Source organism: Sarcophilus harrisii, chromosome 1 (assembly GCF_902635505.1).
Source record: "Sarcophilus harrisii chromosome 1, mSarHar1.11, whole genome shotgun sequence".
Lineage (NCBI taxonomy): Eukaryota > Metazoa > Chordata > Mammalia > Dasyuromorphia > Dasyuridae > Sarcophilus > Sarcophilus harrisii.
In genome coordinates, this window is record NC_045426.1 from 491,113,799 (window position 1) to 491,136,826 (window position 23,028).

Sequence of the window (23,028 nt, forward strand, 5' to 3'; positions counted from 1 at the left end):
ATTGCTGTGGGTTGGTGGGAAGGAAAGTGGGAGAAGAGAGATACAATACAACAAATCAAATATAATATAAAACAAATATATAATCAAATATAATACAACCTCCTGACTTGTAGGAACTTAACATCAGTAGTTGGGAGCCAGGACATATGCATGATGAGTTAATACTGCGTACAACTGAGTGTGTGAGATTATATAAGTGTGTGGTGGCCAAGGAATAGTCCAGAGTATCTGGAGCATAACAGGACACTAAGATGAGATGAGACTGGACAGACAAGAAGATTGTAGAAATTCTTGAATTGAGGGACTCTGGAATCTTCTCTTTAGGCATTTGGGAGACTGAAAAATTTTAAGCAGAGCAGTAATGTAAACAATATTATTCTGAAGGAGATAACAGGATGGGTTGGATTGGAGAGAGAAGAAGGCAGAAAGATCTGTTAGGGAGGCTGTTGTCCAAGCATGCAGTAACAGAGGTTTGTGCCACATAGGAGACATGGGAACAAAGAAGTGAGGACAGATGCAATAGGTGTTGCAAAGAAGGAGCTGATAGGGCTTGGTGATTTATTAGTTATGGAAGATGAGAAAAACTGTCAAACTGTCAAAGAGGAAGACAGAATTAATGGTGTTCTCACGGACCAAAACAGTAAAGCCAATTGTTTGGTCAGTTCAGTCAAGTCTGACTCTTTGTGACCCCATTTGGGCTTTTTTGGGGACAAAGATACTGAAGTAGTTTGCCATTTCCTTCTCCAGCTCGTTTTATTGATGAAGAAACTGAAGCAAACAGGTTAAGAGACTTGCCTAAGGTCACACAGCTAGTAGGTGTCTGAGGCTGGATTTGAATTGCACTACAAAGTCAGAGAGGAGCATAGTTAAATAGGAAGATAATTAGTTTGTCCTGGGACTAATTCCAATAGTTCCCTATTGCCTTCAGGAGCAAATATAAAATCCTCCATTTGGATTTTTAAAGCCTTCCATAATCTGGTCCCTTCTTACCTTTCTAGTCTCTTATACTTCTCTCCTGGTCCTCTCCCATGTATTATACAATCCAGCATCATTGGCTTCCCTTCTGTTCCTCCCCCAGACATGCCAACTCCTGACTCTGGACACTCTCACTCTCTGTACTGCATCCCTAAAACTCTCTCCCTCCTCATCTTCACCTCCTGGCTTCCTTCAGGTCTCAGCTAAAATCCTACTTTCTGTGAGAAAGTTTTATCGAGCCCTCTTAATTCTGTCCTCACGTGCAGTTTTCTAAGGTGAAAATTCATCAGCTGGGATACTTAGGCTGGGCTGTCTGGAGGAGCTTCAAGCAAGTGGTTCAGTCAGTGTGATGACCATTTCAGAAAGGGTTGTGGAGAACAGCAGCCATTCCATTGATTACCTCCAATTTATCCTGTCTATATCTTGTTTGTGCATATATAGTTTATGTATATCCTTTTTTGCACTAAATAAGCACTATAAGAAACAAAGAAAAAAGACCCTAAACTTAATTCAGAAATCTGATAGTAAACTCCTTGAGAGCAGGAACTAAGTTTTTTTTTTTTTTTTTGGCCTTTCTTTGTAACCCTACTTAGCACTTAGCACAGTGCCTGACTTACAGATGTTGTTTAATAAATATTTGTTGACTGACTGACCAAGAGGCAGTGTGGCTTAAAAAACATAACTAAATTGCTTGACCTTTTAACATCTCAGTGGTCTATGTTAATAGTGCCAAAATCAAATAGAAGTGGATACCTGTGGGTCACAAATTGACTTTGGAAATCTCAAATTAATATTATCTCTGTTGTATTGTGTTTTTATGTATTTTGTTAAACATTTCTCAATCACACTTTAATTTGATTCTTCTACACTCAGATTTGCCAGTGAATTGTCACCTCAACTCTAGTGAGTTCTCTAAGACTCTGAATTACTGAGAAGGTAACAACTTACACTGGCAGAGAAAATTTAACTTACTTGGAAGTCCCCTAAGCAAGTGAAATGTTAAGATATTATGTCTAGGCAGTAAGCAGGGCATTGCAATGAGCTGTTAGGGGTCATGTTGATTGCTTGATGCTTCTTTCTGAGCTGTTGTAGCCAGGGTATTTCAAAGAACAAGCAAAGGATTTTTGTTTTTCTTCCCAGGTTATTTTTTACCTTCTGAATCCAATTCTTCCTGTGCAACAAGAGAACTGTTCGGTTCTGCACACATATATTGTATCTAGGATATACTGTGACATATTTAACATGTATAGAACTGCCTGCCATCTGGGGGAGGGGGTAAAGGGAGGGAGGGGAAAAGTCAGAACAGAAGTGAGTGCAGGGGATACTATTGTAAAAAATTATCCAGGCACATGTACTGTCAATAAAAAGTTATAATTATTAAAAAAAAAAACCAAGCAAGGGGTAGTATAAGTAATGATAACCCAAAGGTCATAGCGAGCTCTTGTAGCAAGAGAAAGTCTTGATTCTTGCAGATATACTTATGGGTGTTTTCTTTATTGCCTTTTTTGGGGGAAGGAGGGAAACAACATCAGGGGAATCATGGCATCTGTATCTCCAATGTGTTGTGGATATTTTTTTGGGTGAGTCTCTGCCTATCCAGTTCAATATACTTGCTATGGAGAAAGGAAGTTTCAATGGCTGTTATTCCAGGGAATTTCTGAGTTATTCCTTCTCTGGGCAATGACATTGCCTTAGCAATGTATCCTAAGGGCCTTTCTGTCTGAGTTGCAACTGAAGGTGAATGCCTTGATAATAGGGATTATTTTACTTGTCTATTTATATGGTGCTTTGCATAGGGTGAGTGCTTAATAAATGCTATTCATTCATTTATGCCTGAACCAGTGATCACAGAGCTTTGATATGAAGGCTGAGAAACTAGTAAGGAGACTATGGTAACAAAGCAATAAAAGCCTGAGACTAAAGTAGAAGCAGTGAGAACACAGAGGAAAGTAGATTCAAGAGACATACAGTGAGGTCAGAGACACATTTCATGGGTATAAGTCACAAATGTTCTAGAGTTTTGTGTGTAGGTTTCTCTGCCATTGTGGCAAAGCAGCTGCCCCTATGTGGGCATTTAGTGGGCAGAGTGGGTTGAGAGCCAGGCTGGAGTCCAGAAGACTCCTCTTTCTGAGTTCAAATTTGTCCTCAGACACTTAGCTGTGATCCTGAACATATCACTTAACTCTGTGTGCCTCAGTTTCCTCATAAGTAAAATGAGCTGTAGAAAGAAATGATAAAACTCTAGTATCTCTGCAAAAACAAAAAAAAAATCCCTAAATTGGGACATGAAGAGTTGGATAAAAGTGAAAACAATTGAACAACAACAAAACTGTCCTTTAACAACACAATTCAGGTAAGACTAAACTGTCTATAGTTCCAATTTATCTAGAAGAACAAGGCTGCAGAATGGCAAGGTAACCTGGGTTATCCCTATACCTGGGAAGTTAAGGACAAATATTGAGAAATGTTTTGCTTGAGTTCAGATCCTTTGTTGGATTTGTATAATCAATGTTTGCTGAACTTCATTTAGCCTCCTACTCTATATTCTGACTGTCCCCTTGGATACTACTGAGACATTATTGGTGATTATTTTTTCCTAATATACTAATAATCCTCCAGCCTCTTAGTTTCTTTCTGAATTCTTATTTTCTAAATTACCAAGTAATTTCTGATTAACCATATGCCCCATTCTTATTTCTAGTTTAAAAGAATTTTCCCTTCTGCTATCTAAATTGGCATGAAAACTTTGATAGTATTTTTAAAAATCCCCCAAAAAACAAGTTCATAGAAATACATGTGAAAAAGTTTGAAATGCAAGAGAACCATGGTATCTTTGAATTAAATTCACTGCTCATAGTTCTTTAGTTATGTTTGAGAAAAGTAAAAAGAATCTAGTAATAGCTAATGCTCACATAGCACTTGAAGGTTTGCAAAGCCCTTTATAAATATCTCATTTCATACTTACAACTCCTTTGATAGTTGTGCTGTTGTTATCCCCTTTTCAGATAAAGAAACTGAGGTTGAGAGAGCATCTTGCCCAGAGTCACATAGCTGATTGTGAGGCAAGGTTACAAAGTCAGGTTTGTAATCCTGATTTGAAGTTCAATAAACACTGGTCAGAGTGTCCAAATGATATACACATTATTTCAAGCTTCCTCTAAACAAGATAATCAGATTAGTGACAAATCTGTCATCATTACTCCTATTTTTTACCTAGCTATGCTTGCTTCTGTTTTAAAAAAAAAAATAAAAAAGAGAAACTGACTGACTGTTTGATGAGGCTTAACAAAGAGTTGAGAAAAAGAGAAAAAAGAAAGGAAAAGAGGAAAGGGAAAGATATATCCAATTGAATGGAAAATTCTAAAGAATAGTAAGGAGGGATAAGGTTTTTTTTAAATGAACAATGCAAAAAAAAATAGAATGAGAAAGACAAAAAAATCTCTTCAAGAAAATTAGAGATATTAAAAGAATGTTCCTTGCAAAAATGAACATGATAGAAAGCAAAAATGTGAGGAATTTAACAGAAGTAGAAGAGAGTAAGAAAAGGTGACAAGAATATACAGAAGAATCATGCAAGAAAGACCTTATCATCACTGAAACCATAATAGTGTGGTTACTGATCTAGAGCCAAACAATTTGGAGAATGAAATCAAGTAAGCCTTAGGAAGTATTGCTAACAATAAGGCTAGTGAAGGTGATGGAATTCCAATAGAGCTATTTAAAACCCTCAAAGATAATGTTAAAAGTTTGCACTTGATATGCCAGCAAATTTGGAAAACTTAACAATGGTCAGTGGATTGGAAAAGACCAATTTATGTCCTGATTCTAAAGAAGAATGATGCCTAAAATTATTCATATCATTTCACATGCCAGCAATGCTATTCTGCAAAGTAGATTTCAGTAATATGCAAACCAAAAATTAACTGGAAAAGCAAAGAGGCAGAAGAACTAGAAACCAAACTGCGAACATTTGATGGATTATGGAGAAGGTAAGAGAGCTCCAGAGAAGCATCTTCTGCTTCATTGACTAGACTAAAGCCTTTGACAACAAAAGTCCTCAAAGAGATGTTTCCTGAGAACCCTATATTTGGGCCAAGAAACAACAGTTAGAACAAAATATGGAACAGCTGATTGGTTTAAGATTGGAAAAGGAATAAGACAAGGCTATTTATTATTACCTTATTTAACTTATATGCAGAGAACATCATGTGAAATACAAAACATAATTTTTCTTCACATTCTCTCTCTCTCTCTCTCTCTCTCTCTCTCTCTCTCTCTCTCTCTCTCTCTCTCTCTCTCTCTCTCTCTCTCTGTCTCTCTCTCTCTCTCTCTCTCTCTCTCTCTCTTTTCCTCTCCTATACTACACCTTGAAATGTCATGACATGCTTATGTTGGCATTTCAAAGCTCCCAGGAGCCCTGCTTTCTTTTTGGTATCTTGTCTTTCATCACCTGTGATCAAAAGACCTTGCAGTAATGTCCTTTGGTATGCAGAGAGCTTTAATGACTCAATCTTCACTTTGAATGTTTGCTATTGCTGGGCTTTCTTTTTCCACTTCTAACTAACCAGTGTCAAATGAAAGATCTATTCCCTCTGTTTGTTTTTCCAAAAGGGAAAGGCAACTGTCTTTTCATTTATTATCACAGTCTTCCAACTTTCGGGTCAGATCTCTGTTTCTTTGTAAGCCAGCTCACTACAGAGCTTTATTTTCACAGGAAACATGACATCTTTGAATCAATCTTTACCAAAGGTTCAATAGGGGATTGAAGTTACTGTTGAAGGTTTTCTTAAAACAGACTGAGTTAAATGTCTCTTTTAGTTGTGCTAATGTCTCCTTTTAAAACAACTCTTGAAATACCTCTTAAAACATCAGCAACAGTAACAATAACAGTACTCAGGATGTCAAGGGGAATAAAAGGATTTTGAAATTCCTGATTTCCATAGTCTTTTCTTTTGTGGTATTTCCCCTTCCCCTTAATATAAAGCTAATCTACCATGTACTGTACTACTCTTTTGATCATTTTGGGGGGTCACTCTAGATCTTTGTTTCAGACATGCATCCTGATCAATTAATCATAGCAGTCTATACATAGAAGTGCAAAAGGTCTGCACAACTAACTTTAGGAGTTTCTTCTACAATTTTTTGCTACTTCCCTCTCAAGAGATTTTTTTATAAATATGGAGAGATTCAAGCAACTGAATCATAGAACGATGAAATCTCATAAAAAGGGGTCTTTAAATTCATCTGATCCAACTTCTATCATATTTGAAGGAAGAAGAAAAGCTGCCATTAGAAGAATGACTTGAATATACCATAGACAGAGGTAAGTGATGGAGCAAAATGAAGGTAGAAAAGAATGGAGTGTTGAAGATCAGAGATAGAAGTGTTATCCTTTGAGACAATAAAATATCTACACTTTTTCCTCTGAGCATTGGAAAAGTAGAGGATAGATGCAAAGAAATATCCTTAAGTAAAGAGAAAAGCAAATGAGGGATCTTCCTTCTTTGCTAAATAGGAGATATAATCATATAGGACAAAAGGCAGTATGGCCTAGTGGAAATGGGATGGATTTTATTAAAATCAGATCTGATATTTCCCAGCTAAGTGATCTGACCCTGTTGGCGCCCCCTTAGCTAAACCTCTAAACTCTAAACTCTAAACTGAAAAAACCTCCACAACAACAAAAGTTTGATTTGATTAATAAGACTGAAGTATACTCTGAATCTTAAAAACACAAAGTCATTTTTTTCTTCTATTTCCATAAAGAATGTCAGAATATTGTTAGAACTATATGGTTTTAACTTCATGTTCATCCATCTTAACTTACTTTAAAACCATAAGCTACCTACAAGTAGACTTTCTTTTATTCTTCAGAATATCTTTGGGAGATTTGCAGTCACTACCAAATCATACTTCTGACAGATTATTTAAGAAAACATATTCTCTGTGGAAAGTAAAACAAATATTTATCACAAAGGCACAGAACTGATCAATTAATCAATCAATAAACATTTGTTAAATGCCTACTCTGTGCTAGGCACTATGTTTAGCACACTACTGGGTACATTCTATGATCCTAGGTCTGAGCTAAGAATGAAGAGAAAGCTGAATTTTGCTGTAACATAGGCAAATAATTATTATTTCCCATAATTATCAAACTGACTCTATGAAGTAAATATGGTGCCCAATGTTCCACTACTACATAAGAAATGTTCAATATTAATGACAAACATCTGGAGAGAAACTTCATCTCTTTGGTTATGTGTCACTTAGGGTAACTTACCTGCACTGTCCACTGTTTCTGTCACACTCTGGGGCTGGGGCACTTATAGCCCCGATCCTGGAGCAATTGCAGCCTTTGCACCCAACCAATGGGTGGTAACTGAAGGACTGCTTCTCACATACTTCACATTGAGGCTTGACTGTGCGAGGGGGGCAGATGCATTTTCCAGTCATCTCATCACAAAGGCGCTGACCACAGTGGCACACTAGTCAGGAGACAAATACACTTATTTCAGTGGGACAACCTTATTTTATTGTGCCCTATTTAGGTCACTCTCTCCCAGGTCTGTGTAACTAAAATAAATGTTTCAAAGAGACCTAATGGACAAAAGACTTTGCCTTATGCTCAAGGAATCACGTTCTGTGGATATTCTCAAGAAGGTCCCTGTTCCCCAGAAACCATGTTTCTCAGCAGCCTCACTGATCACATTATTTTCAATTCTTTTGTAACAGTCCATGTCATACAAAAAGCTGCCTCTCTCATTAACAATTGGGACTCAATGGTTATAAGTGATCCCAGAGGCAAGCCACAATTAGTTTATAGAAAAAGTAAAGCTTTAGAAATAAAAGTCTTGGGTCTGAATTCCATCACTTATATGACTAAGCGAGCCATGTAACCCATTTTATAAGCCATAGTTTCCTCATCTGTAAAATGAGAGTTGGACTAGATCACCTAGACTACAGTTATTTTTCATCACAAGGATGTCATTTTGTACCAGAATTCTAAGAGAGAATAGGATTTCCCTCTCATTCATTCATCAATGTGCACGTAACATGGTAGTAGTGATGCTATCAATTCAGGAGTATGACTTCCATTCAGGAGCCTTTTGCCTCTCCTAAACATTCCTCATACTACCATAACTCTGATCTCTAGGCAGTGGTCTTAATTTTGGATAACAAGAAACATAGTAGTTGACATTTCTAGGACCACAGGAAAGAGATCTGGGCTTTGAAACCAGGGCTTCTCCTGAGTTTTCTACCTGATTTCTCATCATCTTAGAACTAGATCAGAGATCAGAGATAAAATTGACCTAAGAGATGCTAGCATCCTCATTTCATTCCAGCTTTGTTCTTTACAAAGCACTTCATCTCTAGATCTTAGTTTCTTTTTTTCTCAATAGTATTTTTCCGATTACATAGTTTTCAACATTCATTTCTGTAAGATTTTCAGTTTCAATTTTTTTCTTCCTCCTTTTCTTACTTCCCCCCACATCTACCCAGCAAACATATCTCATGAGATTACTTACATACACACATACAATCATTTTAAACATGTTTCCATATTAGTGATGTTGTGAAAGAAAAATCAGAACAAAAAGAAAAAAACACAAGAAAAAAAGCAAATTAAAAAAGGTGAAAATAAACAGTATGCTTTGATCCACATTTAGTCTCCATAATTCTCTCTCTCTAGATAAGGATAGTATTTTTCATGCCATGTCTATTGGAATTGTCTTGGATCACTGTATTGCTGAGAAGAGTGAGAAGATGATCATAGTTGATCATCACAGACTATTGCTATTATTATGTATGATGTTCTCTTGGTTCTGTTCACTTCACTAAGCACATTTCATGTAAGTCTTTCTAAGGCTTTTCTGAATCACCCTGTTCATCATTTCTTATAGCATTATAGTGTTCCATTACATTCATATACTATAATTTATTCAGCCATGCCCTAACTGATGGGCATCCATTCAATTTCCAATTCCTTATTGTCACAAAAGAGCTGCTACAACCATTTTTGCACATATGAGTTATTTTCCCTCTTTTATGATCTTTTTGGGGATCATTTTGGGATACACGCTCAGTAGTGTAGGTCTCAGGGGGATTGAACTAGATGACATCCAAGATCCTTTCCAGCTCTAAATATCAGCCCTATTATATAACTGCTATTATTTACTTATGAGAGAAATGAGCATTTCTCCCTTGTATTTAATAACTAATGATTGTATTGGAACCAAAAATTTTCCCCCTTTTTACTTTCTCATCCAGAAATCAACTGGTATGGGATATTTTTCTAAAAGACTTAGCCAGCCAGCATGGCTGAGATATAATCAAAGACAATAAAAATAAACTCTAAGTTTGGACTAATGGGTACATTCCTGTTCACTATGTTTGCTCAGACAGGTCTGAAAAAATGTTGATTCTCCCTTTTTCTCAGACAGGTGATTTGGATATTAATTAGTCTCTTTGAACAAGATTTGGGTGCTCCAACTCACATATCCCAAGACACTCATTATAATACAGTTCAGCCTCTCATTATAATATTAATTTTTTCATTAATTATTAACCAGAGTTGATTGCCACCCTGAGGAATACTTGCTTTTCCAAGGGCATATAAACTGTTATCCTCCTGCCATTACAGTTCTTCGGTCTAAGAGTGACGGCCATATGACCATCCTTTTATTTAAAAAAAAAACATGCTGGATTTATTAATAAAATGATTAAATTACTCTGAAATTTTGTCTCTTGAATGTTTTAAATGTAGCAATTCTTCACTACCTGAACTGAAATTTCTTTGTTTTGTGAACAAAGCTGAACTAAGGTTTCTAAGACATTTGGTGTTTAAGACCATTCGTGTTCCTCCTTTTCCCTCCTGGCAGCACTGATTGCGTAGCATGAGTCACACATATCTACCTTCAAAATAAACAAAGAATTGGAAAAGCCATTTAGCTGAGGGAAGAATGAAAGCACCCCAGGCCTTCTGGAACAGGAACTCACATTTGCAGAATGGAAAACCATAGTAGCCAGTTTGACATCGGGTACACTGACGACCAATGACATTGGGTCGGCACTGGCACTGTCCCCCCTCTGGGTCACAGGTAGGGCTGACAGCTCCCACCCCGTGACAATCACAAGGTAAGGCTCCATTGTTATAGAAGGCAGCCAGGGAGCGGGCAGAATCCTTACAGAATTTCGATGATGTCAGAGGGCTAAGAAAAAGGCAAATAACACTGTGTTATTCTTTGTACTGCTTCTCAAAAACCATCCCCATTAACTGCTGCCACATCAGTGATTCAAAAGCATCAATGACAAATTTGCACAGATGGGCATCCTGAGAGGTCAATTTAGCAAATTGGTCAATTCAGGGAAAAAACATGCTCACCAAAGCTTCCAGATTTGTCATTTCAATTTTGGCTCAGCTGCCATTGATAGGAGAGCAGCAGGGAGGGGAGGTGATTCAAGGGCATAATACCATTCAGATAGCAATTTCACTTTAGATTGTATATGTGTAGAAGATTCAAATTTTCAAGACTTATAGACTTCCCCCCAACTATGAGTTATTCTCAAAGTGATACCTACTCAATATAAAAACTGTTTCCTCCACAATTATTGATAAAATCAAATGATTTGTCCACTGTTTTCTTGTGAAGCATGTGGTAGCCATAGTTCTCTGCTGGAACAACTAGGACATGGCCCTAAAAACAACAACAAGATAGACATCAGTATCTACTCAGTGAGGTCAGGATTATAAGAACAATTAATTCTCATTTATATAATACTTTAAGGCTTATAAAGAAATTTCCTCCTTAACAACCCTGTGTACCCAATGAAAGTAATCTTGCTCTTTCCTCCCTTCCCCCATTTCACTGATGAGGAAACTGAGCTGAGATTTTAAATTATACAATTAACAAGTATCAGAGTCAGGAACTCAAACCAAGATTTCCTTTAGCAATGAGGAAGATTATGAAATATGCTTAACAATACACTATGAGATTAAATTCCCTTTAAAATACATCCTGCTTTTTGGTAAGTAGTGTATGTCTATATTAAAAGGATAAGAAAATAAAAGTGACTCAGTCACCTTAATATCCCTCTTCTCCTCCCCAAACAGAACAGTTTTCCCTATTATTAATGGGATGCTTCTCTGAAGGTGATCCCTCTCATTAAAACATCATTCTTTCCATTTCCATTTCCAATACCGTTATACATTTTGTCCCTATAAAAGAGAACATTTGTATTTGTTCTCAGACATTATCCCTGCAAAATGTTACATCAGTACTGAGAGAAGGGTAAGTTGATGTTTTTATATCTTGACCTTAAATTATAAGTAAAAACATTAAAAGTAAATTACAGGGACAGCTAGGTGGCACAGTGAATAGAGCACTGGTCCTGGAGTCAGGAGGACCTGAGTTCAAATGTGATTTCAGACAATTAACAATTTTTAGCTGTGTGATCCTGGGCAAGACACTTAACCTCAATTACTTTATAATTAATTAATTAAATGAGCCTGTTCTAATTTTAAAATTGTTGTAATATTTATTAAAAACTAAAGCCAACTTTTAAAAACTAAAGCATTGTTGCAGGGTGACTTTTGACCCCAGAGAATCTTAATAACCACATTCTAGATATAGGGAAAAAATATGAACAAAGAGATGGAGGGTGTATTCAGGGAAGAGAAAATGAGTTTGGCTGAACACTAGAGTCCTATCTACTCAATGAATGCATTCTCTATCCCAGAGAACTTGCTCTGAAAAACTTGATCCTTTAGCCCCACAACCTCCATCCCTACTCCAACCTTACCCTGCCTCTATCCTCATTGGTAAGTGCTTCTCATGGCTCACTCTATTTAGGCTGGTTCTAGCCATATTTCAGCATGTCCCCTGACTATCTTTTCATCTTTTACCTTCCTGAACACATTTCTTCTTATTCTCTTGATTTCCAGTTTTGGAAACAGAATGGAATCACGACTATCATTGTTACAGGAAAAGGTGTGTCTTAAGATGAATAACTAATATTTATATAGACTGACTAACAGCTAGATAGCACAGTGGATAGAGTGCAGGGCCTGGAGTCAGGAAAACTCATCTGGCTTCAGACACTTATTAGCTTTTTGACCTTAGATAAGTTACTTAACTGTTGGCCCATCTGTAAAATGGGCCAGAAAGGAAATGACAAACCACTCCAATATCTTTGCTTTTAAAAAATGCCAAATAGGGTAAAAAAGTTGGATGTGATTGAAAAATCCTGAATAATATCATAAGCTTGGTCTGGGATATGTTGGATAAATAGCATATCCAGGTGAAGATATAGCCAGTCACACTTGTAATATGTGACTGTGTGTAATTAATACATGTACACACATATGTCAAGCATGTACATAATATCATGTTTGATATATGTCTAAAATGTTAGGTTAAAAAACTTACAACACAAAGGTTTATAAACTTTTAAAATTATCTATATTATGCCTTGAATTGTTCTATTAAAATATAATTTATTATTAAATATTTAATATTTTTATTTTCCCCAGTTACAAGTAAAACCATTTTTTACATTTGTTTTTAAAACTTTGAGTTGCAGACCTTCTCTCTTTTTCCCTAGCCCCACTACCCATTAAGAAGGTACAAGTGAAATTATGCAAAACATAATTTAAAAAAATAACCAAATAGTGATAGACCACAGACAAATGAAGAAGGAGGAAACTTGGAGAAAAATAAACTGAACATACCAGCATCAAGGATTTTCCATCCGGAACCTTTATAGTCACTGAGAACTCTGGTTCACTGAGGTCCAGGTTAGTCTGGCTCTCTGCAATTACTAAGTTCCGGCAGCCAAATACTTGAGGACAGAAATAGGCACTGAAAGAACCTGTATGAAATGGAATCAATTAAATCAATAAGCATTTTTCAAGCACCTATTTCATGCCGAGAACTACACTGCTGGAAGATTAGCATACTCCTCCCCCAAAAAAGTAAGACCAGTTGCTGCCTTTAAAGAACTTTGATGATGGAGGCAATTTGCAAAGAGTAAGTCTTAACTTATTGTCAAACTGCATATATATATATATATAAGCATATGTAAGATTCATAAAAAGTAGGTACAAGGTAACTGAAGAGGAGAAAGTATTTTAATTGTGGAGGGAAAAGCTGGGGCAATCAGGAAATGTTTCCTGTAGCATCTTGATGGAAGACAGGGATTGATTTATGTCCAAGTTTAATAAGCATGCTATCCAGATTTCTTCCACATCATGAAGCCAGTCAATCCACAAGCATTAATTAAGTGCTTTCTACATTCCAGGCACTACTTATTACATGCTAAATGCAAGGAAAAAAAGAAAGACAAAAACCACTCCCTTAAACAAGCTCACATTTGAATTAGAGGAGATCAGTGCAGAAAACTGTAAATAACAAAATATATACAGTGTAAATGAAAAGTAATAGCAGAGAGAATGTACCAACAGTGTCAGGGTTATTGTAAAACTGAAGTCTTCTGCAGAACTAAGCTTTAAAGTAAACCAGCAAATCAATGAGGAGGATGGGGTGAGAAGAGAGCGGCCTTTAGGAATAGATGGAAAAGGCAAGAAACTGAGAGTTAGGTGCAAGATGGCCACTGTCACTGGACTGTGGACTACATGGAAAAGGGGAAGAGTATAAGAAAATTTTAAAGGTGGGAAAGGTACAAGTTGTAAAGAGTTTTTTAAAAAAAAACTCTAAGATTTTATATTTGACCTGGGAGGTAACAGGGAGCCATTGGAGTTCAATAAGTATTGACAGGGTTGAGCTCTTTAGGAAAATCATTTTGACAGGTATATGAAGGATTTGGAATTGGGAGAGGATTGAGGTAAAGAGACTAATGTAGAAGCAATTGTGTCCAGGTGAGAAATGATGAGGGTGGTATCTGGGTGAGAACAGAAAAGGAGATTATGAAAGATATAGTGCAGATAGGACAAAATTTGGCAAGTGTGGGTGAAGTAAGAATGAAGAATGGGGTAAAAAAAAAGAGCAATGGGGAGAAGGGGAAGTGACCAAGGAAGGGAGTGAAAGTGAAGAGTCAAACAATTAGGTCCAAATCTCAAAGATATCAAAGAAGGAGGAAAAGGAGATACATGTGTAAAAATATCTATGATGGCTCTTTTTATAATAGCAAAGAACTAGAACTGAGGGCTGATGGTCAGTTGGGGAATGGTTGAACAAGTCAGCATATACACATGATGGAATACTATTGTACCAGAAGAAATAATTAAAAGGAAGGTTTCAGAGAAACCTAGGAAAACTTGTAGAAGCTGATGCAGAGGGAAGTAAGCAGAAATAGATGAACAATTTATATTATAATATTCATATTATAATAAGATTTTAAAGTCAAATCCCTTAGAAAGACTTAATATCAATGTTAGCACAAAATTCAATTCTAGAGGACCAATGAAAAAAGCTGTTATCCACCTCCTGATACAAAGGTAATGGACTCAAGATGCAGAATGAAAGACTTTTTGGATATGGTCAAATTGGGCAGAATGAAAGACTTTTTGGATATGGTCAAATTGGGAATTTATTTTGCTTGATTATATAGATTTGCTACAAGGGTTTTGTTTTTTTCTTTTTAAATAAGGGGTGGGTTAAAGCAATATAGCAAGGGGAGAGAAAATAAGTGGCAAAAGATCTAATTTAAAAATATAATAAGAATAAAATGACAAGAATAACCCTGAGGTGACAAACCAGTTGGCTGGAGGATGTTCATGCTCTTGATAGTTACAGAGAATTTCAGAAAAGTGTTAAGATTGAAAGGAAAAACATGGAGCTCTTTTTTGGATATGCTGAATTTAAGATGTCTGCATGACTCCAGTTGGTTGAGCAGAACTACAGCTTACATAAAACTAGGACTTTACAACAACCTCTGGAAGTCCATAGAAAAAGTAACTGAACCCATAGAATCCCTCACTTAAAGTCTTGACAAGAAATGAGAAGCCTGCAGTGCTGGAAACAAACATAGAAGCTCACCTGACCACAGATGCCCTCCCTCTACAACCACCTGTGCAGGAAATGAGGGATGATCTGGCTGACAAAAATGGACAATGAAGACATATTGACCCAGATGTGGCACTCTTCCATTCAAGGTAACTTGATTCTAGGAGGGGAAAAGGCAAAAAAAAAAAAAAAAAAGAAAAAAAAGAAATTCTCAAGTCTAACAGCTACTGTAGATTTAATTGAATCAATTAATCAAAAACATTTAAGAGCCTACTGAGTGCCAGGTATTGGCAAAACAGACAAGAAATCTCTGTTCTCAAGGAACTTACATTCTAGTGAGGGTAATAACATATAGAGGGAGAATGAAAGCAAAACAAATACAAGGTGGTTGAGGGAGGGAGAGCATTAGCAGCTAAGGGGATCAGGAAAGGCTTCCTATAGAAAGTGTTGTATGACCAGAATCTTGAAATGTACAAGTCTCGTGTAAGGTACTAGGGACAAAAAAGACAAAAATGAAACATTTCCTGCCCTCAAGGGAAATCCTTGAGTCCAAAGTTTAATGCAAAAATTAAAGAATCTGTGCTCTCAATAGTGAGGGTTCCTCCTGGAGCTCCACAGAGCACAATTTAGTAGAAAGGCTCACAAACACCAACTGTGAAATTTTCTGTGTGACCATTTGTTATTGTTGTGTGAGTTCAGTCTCATATCTGACTTTTTATAATCCCTTTTGAGGTTTCCTTGGCAAAGATACTAGAGTGGCTTGCCATTTCTTTCTCCTACTTATGTTACAGATGAGGAAACTGAGGCAAACAGGATTAGGTAATTTGCCTAGAGTCACACAACAAGTGTCTGAGATTGGATGTTTTCCTGACTCCCAGCCCCTGGTTATTGTATAACCGAGGCCTTCTGCCTCACTTCTGCAGGATTCTTACTTCACTCACACCTGCCAAGTACCAACAAGCTGCCAATATGAACATTTATAGCTCAGAAGTTGACAAAGTCTTGATTCATTGATTGTTGATTATCTAAATTCTAGACCAGAAACTCAAACAGAAATGGATCTGTGAGGACTGCATATTGACTTAGAAAGTCACAAATCAATGTTATCTTTGTTGTGTTGTAATTTATTTTGGTAAACATTTCCACACTTGCGAATTTGGCAACTCTGTTCTAGAATTAAGAAAGCCATGGAGAAAATGTTAATAATGCAAATTCAATTTAAAGTGTATAGGGCTTTGGAAACCATCAGACTCCACATCCCAGTCTGTGATAGTTTCTGCAGCTAAAGTCATCAGCTAATGGTCAATGTGGTAATGGCTTCTCTGAACTCATCCTCAGATAGAGACAGATAGCCCTTTAGTTTGTTCACACTCAGAGTCTCCCAGCTTAGTAACGGACCCTGCCAGAGTCAGAGCTTTTAGGCAGACCTTCAAGGGTCAACTCTTCTCAATAAGGAGGCATTGGTAGGACTTTAGAAAAAGAAATGTATGGCAATACAATGATATAAAAATTCTGGTATCTTAACCTACTGAGAACCTTTTAAATAATTTTAGTGCATGTCATTCTTTAAGCATATGTCCTACTTAATCAATTTTAATGTAATCATTTATCAAGGACTTACTTCATGCAAAGCACTGTGCTGAGTGCTACAGGTATTCAGACAAGTCTAATACCAGGTTTAAACTCTAAAATCTAGGCGGGGGGAAGGATAGGGAAGAAATAAATATGGGAAAAATGTAATGGTAATCAAGATTTACAAAACAGAGACCTCATGGGGTAGTTTATAATCTCAGTCCTTCTATCTCCCTCAAACCATCAAAATACAACCTGTTATCAAGCCTTGGTTAGTCTATTTCCACAATAACAACTGACATTTATGTGGGACTCTAAGAGTTACATATCACTTTAAATATACGAGATCATTGGAGCCTTCAAATAAATCTAATTTTTGACAGCAAGGAGATCATATTAGTCAATACCAAAAAAAATTAGTCTATGCACTGGAAAATCAAATACTGAACCTGAAGTTTAAATACTTTGGCCACTTAAGGAGAGGATGAGACTCATGAATAGACCCTGATGTTGGGAAATACTGAAGGCAAAAGAAAAAGAGGATGGCAGAGGATAAGACAGATAATGTTATGGAAGCAACAAACATGAATTTGGACAGACCAAGAGAGACAGTGAAGGATAGAAGGGCCTGACATGCTACAATCCAAAAGGCCACAGAGAGTAAGACACTAGTGAAAAACTGAACAACAACATACAATAAAAGAATTATTAGCACTCTAGGAAGTGTGAGGAAATTCAGGGATCAGATAGATTAAAACTCTTTACTCTTTGTCACAAAGCTAATACTCAGAGATTTGAACCTGGGTCTTTCTTTTCTTAATTAATTGATTAGTTTCTTTTGTTGAATTTTATTAGTATTTTATTTTTCCAAGATGGTTTTCAAAACCTGGTATTCCAAATTTTTCTCTGTCTCCTCCCTTCTCCTCCCTCCCCAAATCAGCAAGCAATCTGATATAAGTTAAACATATGCAATTCTTTCATATTTGTTATGCTGTGCAAAAATAAAAAATCAGATCAAAAAGGGAAAAAACACAAAAAAGCAAACAAACAACAACAACAAAAGGTGAAAACTCTATGCTTTGATCCACATCCACTCTCCATAGTTCTCTCCCTGAATGCAGATGGCACTTAATCACCTCATTGTTGAAAAGAGCCAAATCTATCATAGTTGATCATCACATAATCTTGTTGTTACTGTATACAATGTTCTCTTGTGAACTTGAGTCCTTCTAACTCCAAAGGGACATCCCTATTCTGTTTACCAAGTTGTATCTTCATCTAGCCCTTCTATTTAAACCCTTCTTTTCATCCACACAAACAACTATACCCTATCCTAGTTTCTTTATCACTGCTTGACTGGACTTCTTCAATGTTCCCCTAACTCATTTACCTACTTTTGGTCTCTTTCCTCACTATTCCATCCTCCCTATATAGTTTTCAAGATTATCTCAAATCTGACCTCCATTGTTCCTCCATTGTGTTCTTCCATTACCTCCAATGTAGTAGTTCTCAAACTATTTGCTCTCAGGACTCTTTTATATAACTCTTAAAAAATAACCAAGAACCCCCAAAGAGCTTTGGTTAATGTGTGTTATGTATAGTAACCATATTAAAAAATTTTTAATTTTTTAATTTTTAAAACAATTATTTATTCATTAAAAAATAACAATAATAAATTAATTATATTTGAAGATTTAAAAAAACCTACTACATTTTAGTGAGAAATAATTTAGTGAGAAGAATGGCATTATTTTATAAATTTTTGCAATCCTCTTTCACGTCTGGTTTAAGAATAGATTCTCATATCCACTTCTGCTTTCAATCTCTTACAATATATTCTTTTTGTTAACATATGTGAAGAAAATCTAGGCTCACCTAGAAATGTAGTAAGAAAAGGCAGGAATATTTTAATAGACAAATAAGAGAGAGAGAGAGAGAGAGAGAGAGAGAGAGAGAGCGAGAGAGAGAGAGAGAGCGTGCGAGAGCGAGAGCGCTAGCTCACAGTGCCTTGTATAAAAAAAAAGAGAATTCACTTTAAGCTGGAATAGACAAGGAAGCCTTTACAGGGCCTGACTTTTTGGAAACTATATTCAAGAAGAGAGTTTATCCACTAGAAATAAGTTACCTACCTGTGGCGACTTCAGGACGATGCCCTGGAACACAGATTCTAAAGGTGAAGGATCCGGGGGCACAACGGGACTCATTCCACCACTTAGTGCATCCAAAACTAATGCTCTTGGAGGAGTTTCATGTGCTAAAAGGACACAGGAGGAACTAAAAATAGAATTTTAAAATAATTCTTTTTCTGAAGGAAAGGGTAAACCATGCATTACTTTTAGACAAAAGGAAAACACAAAGAAGTGTCAGTCAACAGCTCTTAGAGACACTACCTTGCAATTGCAGTGTATAGAGCACTCTCAGTCCCCATCCCAACCCCATGAAGCAGGCAGGACAGTTCTTATGATCCCAGTTTTGTCGAGAAGGAAAATGAGCTTCAGAGAGGTTCAGTTTTTTTGGCTAAGGTCACACTGCAAAACTCCAACCTCCTGATTTTAAGCTCAGGACTGTTTCCACTCTGCTGTGCTGTTATTTACAGCACTGTATCAGGCAGGCAAAAGAGTGGAGGAAGTAGAGAGGACACAGACGACAGAATGATGGCACAGTGTCAGGAAAAGAAGGCCACACCTGGAGCCAGGAGATCTGAATTTGAGATCTGTCTCTGAATACTTAGGAGCTGTGGGACTTTAGGCTTGCTTTAGCTCCCTGGCAGCTAGATGGCACAATGAAGAGAGTGCTGAGAGTGGAATCAGAAACATCTGAGTTCAAATCCAGCCTCTAAAACTAACTAGCTGGGCAAATCATTTCACCTCTCCCTGCCTCTGTTTCCTCAACTATAAAATGGGGATAATAATAGCATCAACTTCAGAGCGGTTTTGAGAATCAAATGAGAAAATATTTATAAAGGACTTAGTGTGGCACATAGTAGGTGCTTAATAAAGGCATTTTTCTTTTCTTCCATAGCCTCAACTTTCTTACCTGTAAAATGAGGAGGGTAGGACTAGCTGATCTTTGAGGCTTTGTCCAGCTCCAACAGCCTATGCCTCTGGCTCAAGGATTTCATGGGACACATGGTGTCTGTCAAATTGTACTGATTTTCTATCTTAATGTTCTGACCAAGAGACTAATTTTTTTTGCTCCAAAGCAGTGAAGTTGGCCTATAGTCACAATCTGACCAGTCCAATTGGTCAGCATGTGGAGAAAAAGCTGATTTTTAGTTTCAGGTGAGGGCTAAAATGAAAATGGCTGGAACATCCCTGGCTGGAGCTAAAGTTAGCTGTCCTATTAGTGGTTATGAGGATCAAATGAGATAATCAGATGGAACATACTTCAAAAAGCAAAAATAGACAGTGGAAATAATTATTTAATTGTAATACATAATTAATATTATGATATAAAAATCTCTTGAAAATATATAGATAAGAAACAGAGGAGAGGCAGAGTGGATTTAATTTATTTTGGATTCATACCCTGATTCCCATTAGGTACTCCCTAATTCCCCTTAGGTCTTGTACACAAAGAGCCATTATCTTCTTCCATAATTGAATAAGAAAATTCAAAAAAAATTCACACAAAAAATAAACCTACAACCCCACCAAACAAATACATTAGGTAATTGAGGAGGGCCTATGATTATCTCAGTTTTTGCAATGAAAAATTCAGACATGAAGAGAAGATAAAAGGACTTGACCAGTCATGTAGTGAATGAATCAGAGCCAAATGAAGCTCAGAATAGAACTGGAGATTGCTGTCCTTAGGGTGTTGAGTCTATGCTACTTCCCTTGAACACTGATGTTTCTGCTTCTTGAGTCTGTGGCCTTCTGAGCATTCTGCACAGATTAAGCTTCTGATTTTGTTTTATAACAAGCATTGACCTTTAACAAAATAGCCTATAATCATATCTGAAGTCAAATGTAATATTTCAGTCACAAAGGAATTGGAACATCCTGTTAGGCACAACTTTTGGGTTCAAGTCTTCTCCCCGTTAGAAAAGGTCAAAGAGAGGAGAAAGAAGTACATACCTTTGATTAACAAATTGCCCATAACTGGCGATGCAGTGTATGCTGGGTTTCACATATTCTGTAGAGAATTCTCCCACTGGTATAATACAAATTTGGTGCTATTGAAAGAAAGTAACACAAAAGATACTCAAAGTTTATAAGTTTTTAGGCAACACAAAAGTTTCATTCAAAGAAAGAACTAGTTTTTACTCAACACATTCTCTATCTTAGGGCTTTTTAATTTTTTTTCCATTTGCGACTCTTTTTTTTGCCTTGAAATTTTTATTTCCTTGCCCTGCTAGGTACTACAGATATAATTGGTCTCTGCTCTCAAGAAGCTTACATTCTTCTCTTACATATTTTAATCAATAAAACACAATTCTCCCAACCCAATATGGTTCCCCAAAAGGAAATAAGAACTGCACAGAATAGAAATCTAAGTGTTTATGTAACTCACATTTTAAAAATATGACCTACCTTCATTAATAAAAGACTAGTAATAATAATAATGGGGGGAGAGCAACTAGGTGACACAGTGGATGCATTCCTGGGGGCAGATTTAAAATCCTGTTGCTTCATATTTAATCTATCTATATTGGATTACTTGCTTTTTAGGGGAGGGGGGAAGAGAGAAAAATTTGGAACACAAAGTTTTGCAAGAGTGAATGTTGAAAACTATCTCTGTGTGTATTTTCAAAAATAAAAGGCTATTATTATTCAAAAAAGCAATATAATCTTGTGGAGCATACAGACCAGTGAGGGAGGAGACTATAACCTATTCACAATGATAACAGATTTCAGGTTAATGATAAAACTTGAAATTATGCTTTAAAAATCCTGTTGCTTTTTGTATCTTCCTGACTCGAAGTCCAGTACTTTACCTATTGTGTCACCAAGCTATCTTACTGATTTGGTCAATAATAGATATTAATCAAAGCAAAAGTCAGTGATGGGAAAGAATGACAAAATAAAACCTTATTAGCTTTAGCAGTTGAATAAAAAGAATATATTGACAAGTATAGAGTAAACATAATGGCTCCTATTGTATTCTTATAAAATGAAAAAAAAATTTGTGAATGATGTATTTGTAATGAAATTCCAAAGCAATGAATCATGGTGAGGTGGATTTTTAAAAATAAATTTCCAATGGAATCTGCAAGAAGACAATTTTCATGTTTAATGGAGAAGGCAGGTTTGGAATGGTGCTGTTCTGATGAGAAAAATCCATTCAGCTATCACTAGAGAAAAGAATTTTGCTTCAATGATCATCATCTTGGTGAAGTAATTGGAGTTAAGTGACTTGCCCAAGTGACTGCTTATGTCAAGTGTCTGAGATCCAATTTAAATTCAGGTCCTCTTGAGTCCTGAGCCTGTGCTCAATTTTTTGTTTGTTTGTTTGTTTTTTGCTGTTGTTTGTTTGTTTGTTTGTTTTTTGCAAGGAGAATTTTATTATGAAAGAAATTGTTATTCATAAGTTTTGAAACAATGAAAAAACAAGATGAAAATAATGTTTTAGGAAGATTAGTTCAACAATATGATACAGGGTAGATTAGAAGGTGAAACGTTGAGGTCAATGAGATAAGGCCAATCAGCAGGTAATAACTGAATTTGGTCAGAGTGCACAACACCACAGGATGATGGGAGAAGTATTAGAATGGGAGTCTGAGAATCTTCTTTTGAATCCCAATTCAAACAACTATGAAACTTGGGTCACTTAATCTCTTTGGATTTTCTGTAAAGAGTTTGGACAAGGTTACATCTAAGCTTTCTTCTAGCTATAAACTGATGATTCTATTATTCTCCCACATCATGTTGGGTGCTCTGGAAGACACAGAAATATAAATCAGTTATCCAATTAACAACTCACTTGGGAGGGGGAGTGATAAGAAAACTATGTGAAATAGAGAATAACATAATTCATTATGTTTAATTAGATGTTCAATTGTGTGATTCAGTCTATTAAATCCGTTAAGTGCTGTAGGTCTGAAAAGAATCTATCATGTAGAACCATAGTCCTGACTCCAAGTCCAGTTCTTTACCTATTGTATCACCAAGATATCTGACTGATTTGGTCAATAATAGATATTAATCAAAGCAAAAGTCAGTGATGGGAAAGAATAACAAATTAAAACCTTATTAGCTTTAGCTGTTGAATAAAAAGAATATATTGGCAGGTATAGAATAAACATAATGGCTCCTACAGTATTCTTATAAAGAGAAAAAAAATTGTTTGGATTTCACAAGGCAAGAGGGATTAATGGAAAACCTTGACAGGGGGATGAAAGGAAGAAAAAGAATATCCCATGAGGGGAGAGATAAGATATATACAAAAACATATTTCTAGTCAAGTGAGGAGACTGACCCAAGACTAGAATGAAATGTCTATTTCGGGAAGTAGAAACCCAATTATATTCGGTATAAGTATAAAGTATTTCAGATAGCTAGGTAGCACAGTGGAT

The 23,028-nt window shown here is 36.4% G+C and overlaps 1 protein-coding gene across 2 annotated transcripts in view; it reads right to left on the minus strand.

The window, feature by feature from the left end:
- Positions 1–23,028, minus strand: part of LAMA3 (laminin subunit alpha 3) — a 310,601-nt gene that overhangs the window by 94,558 nt on the left and 193,015 nt on the right. For both annotated transcript variants that reach the window (XM_031946523.1, XM_031946522.1), the window contains exons 29-35: positions 20,591–20,688; positions 18,641–18,785; positions 14,973–15,099; positions 12,707–12,846; positions 10,558–10,673; positions 9,976–10,187; positions 7,259–7,463 (exon numbers count right to left, since the gene is read on the minus strand). In XM_031946523.1, coding sequence (XP_031802383.1) covers positions 7,259–7,463; positions 9,976–10,187; positions 10,558–10,673; positions 12,707–12,846; positions 14,973–15,099; positions 18,641–18,785; positions 20,591–20,688 — 1,043 coding nt within the window. The remainder of the gene's footprint in view (positions 1–7,258; positions 7,464–9,975; positions 10,188–10,557; positions 10,674–12,706; positions 12,847–14,972; positions 15,100–18,640; positions 18,786–20,590; positions 20,689–23,028) is intronic.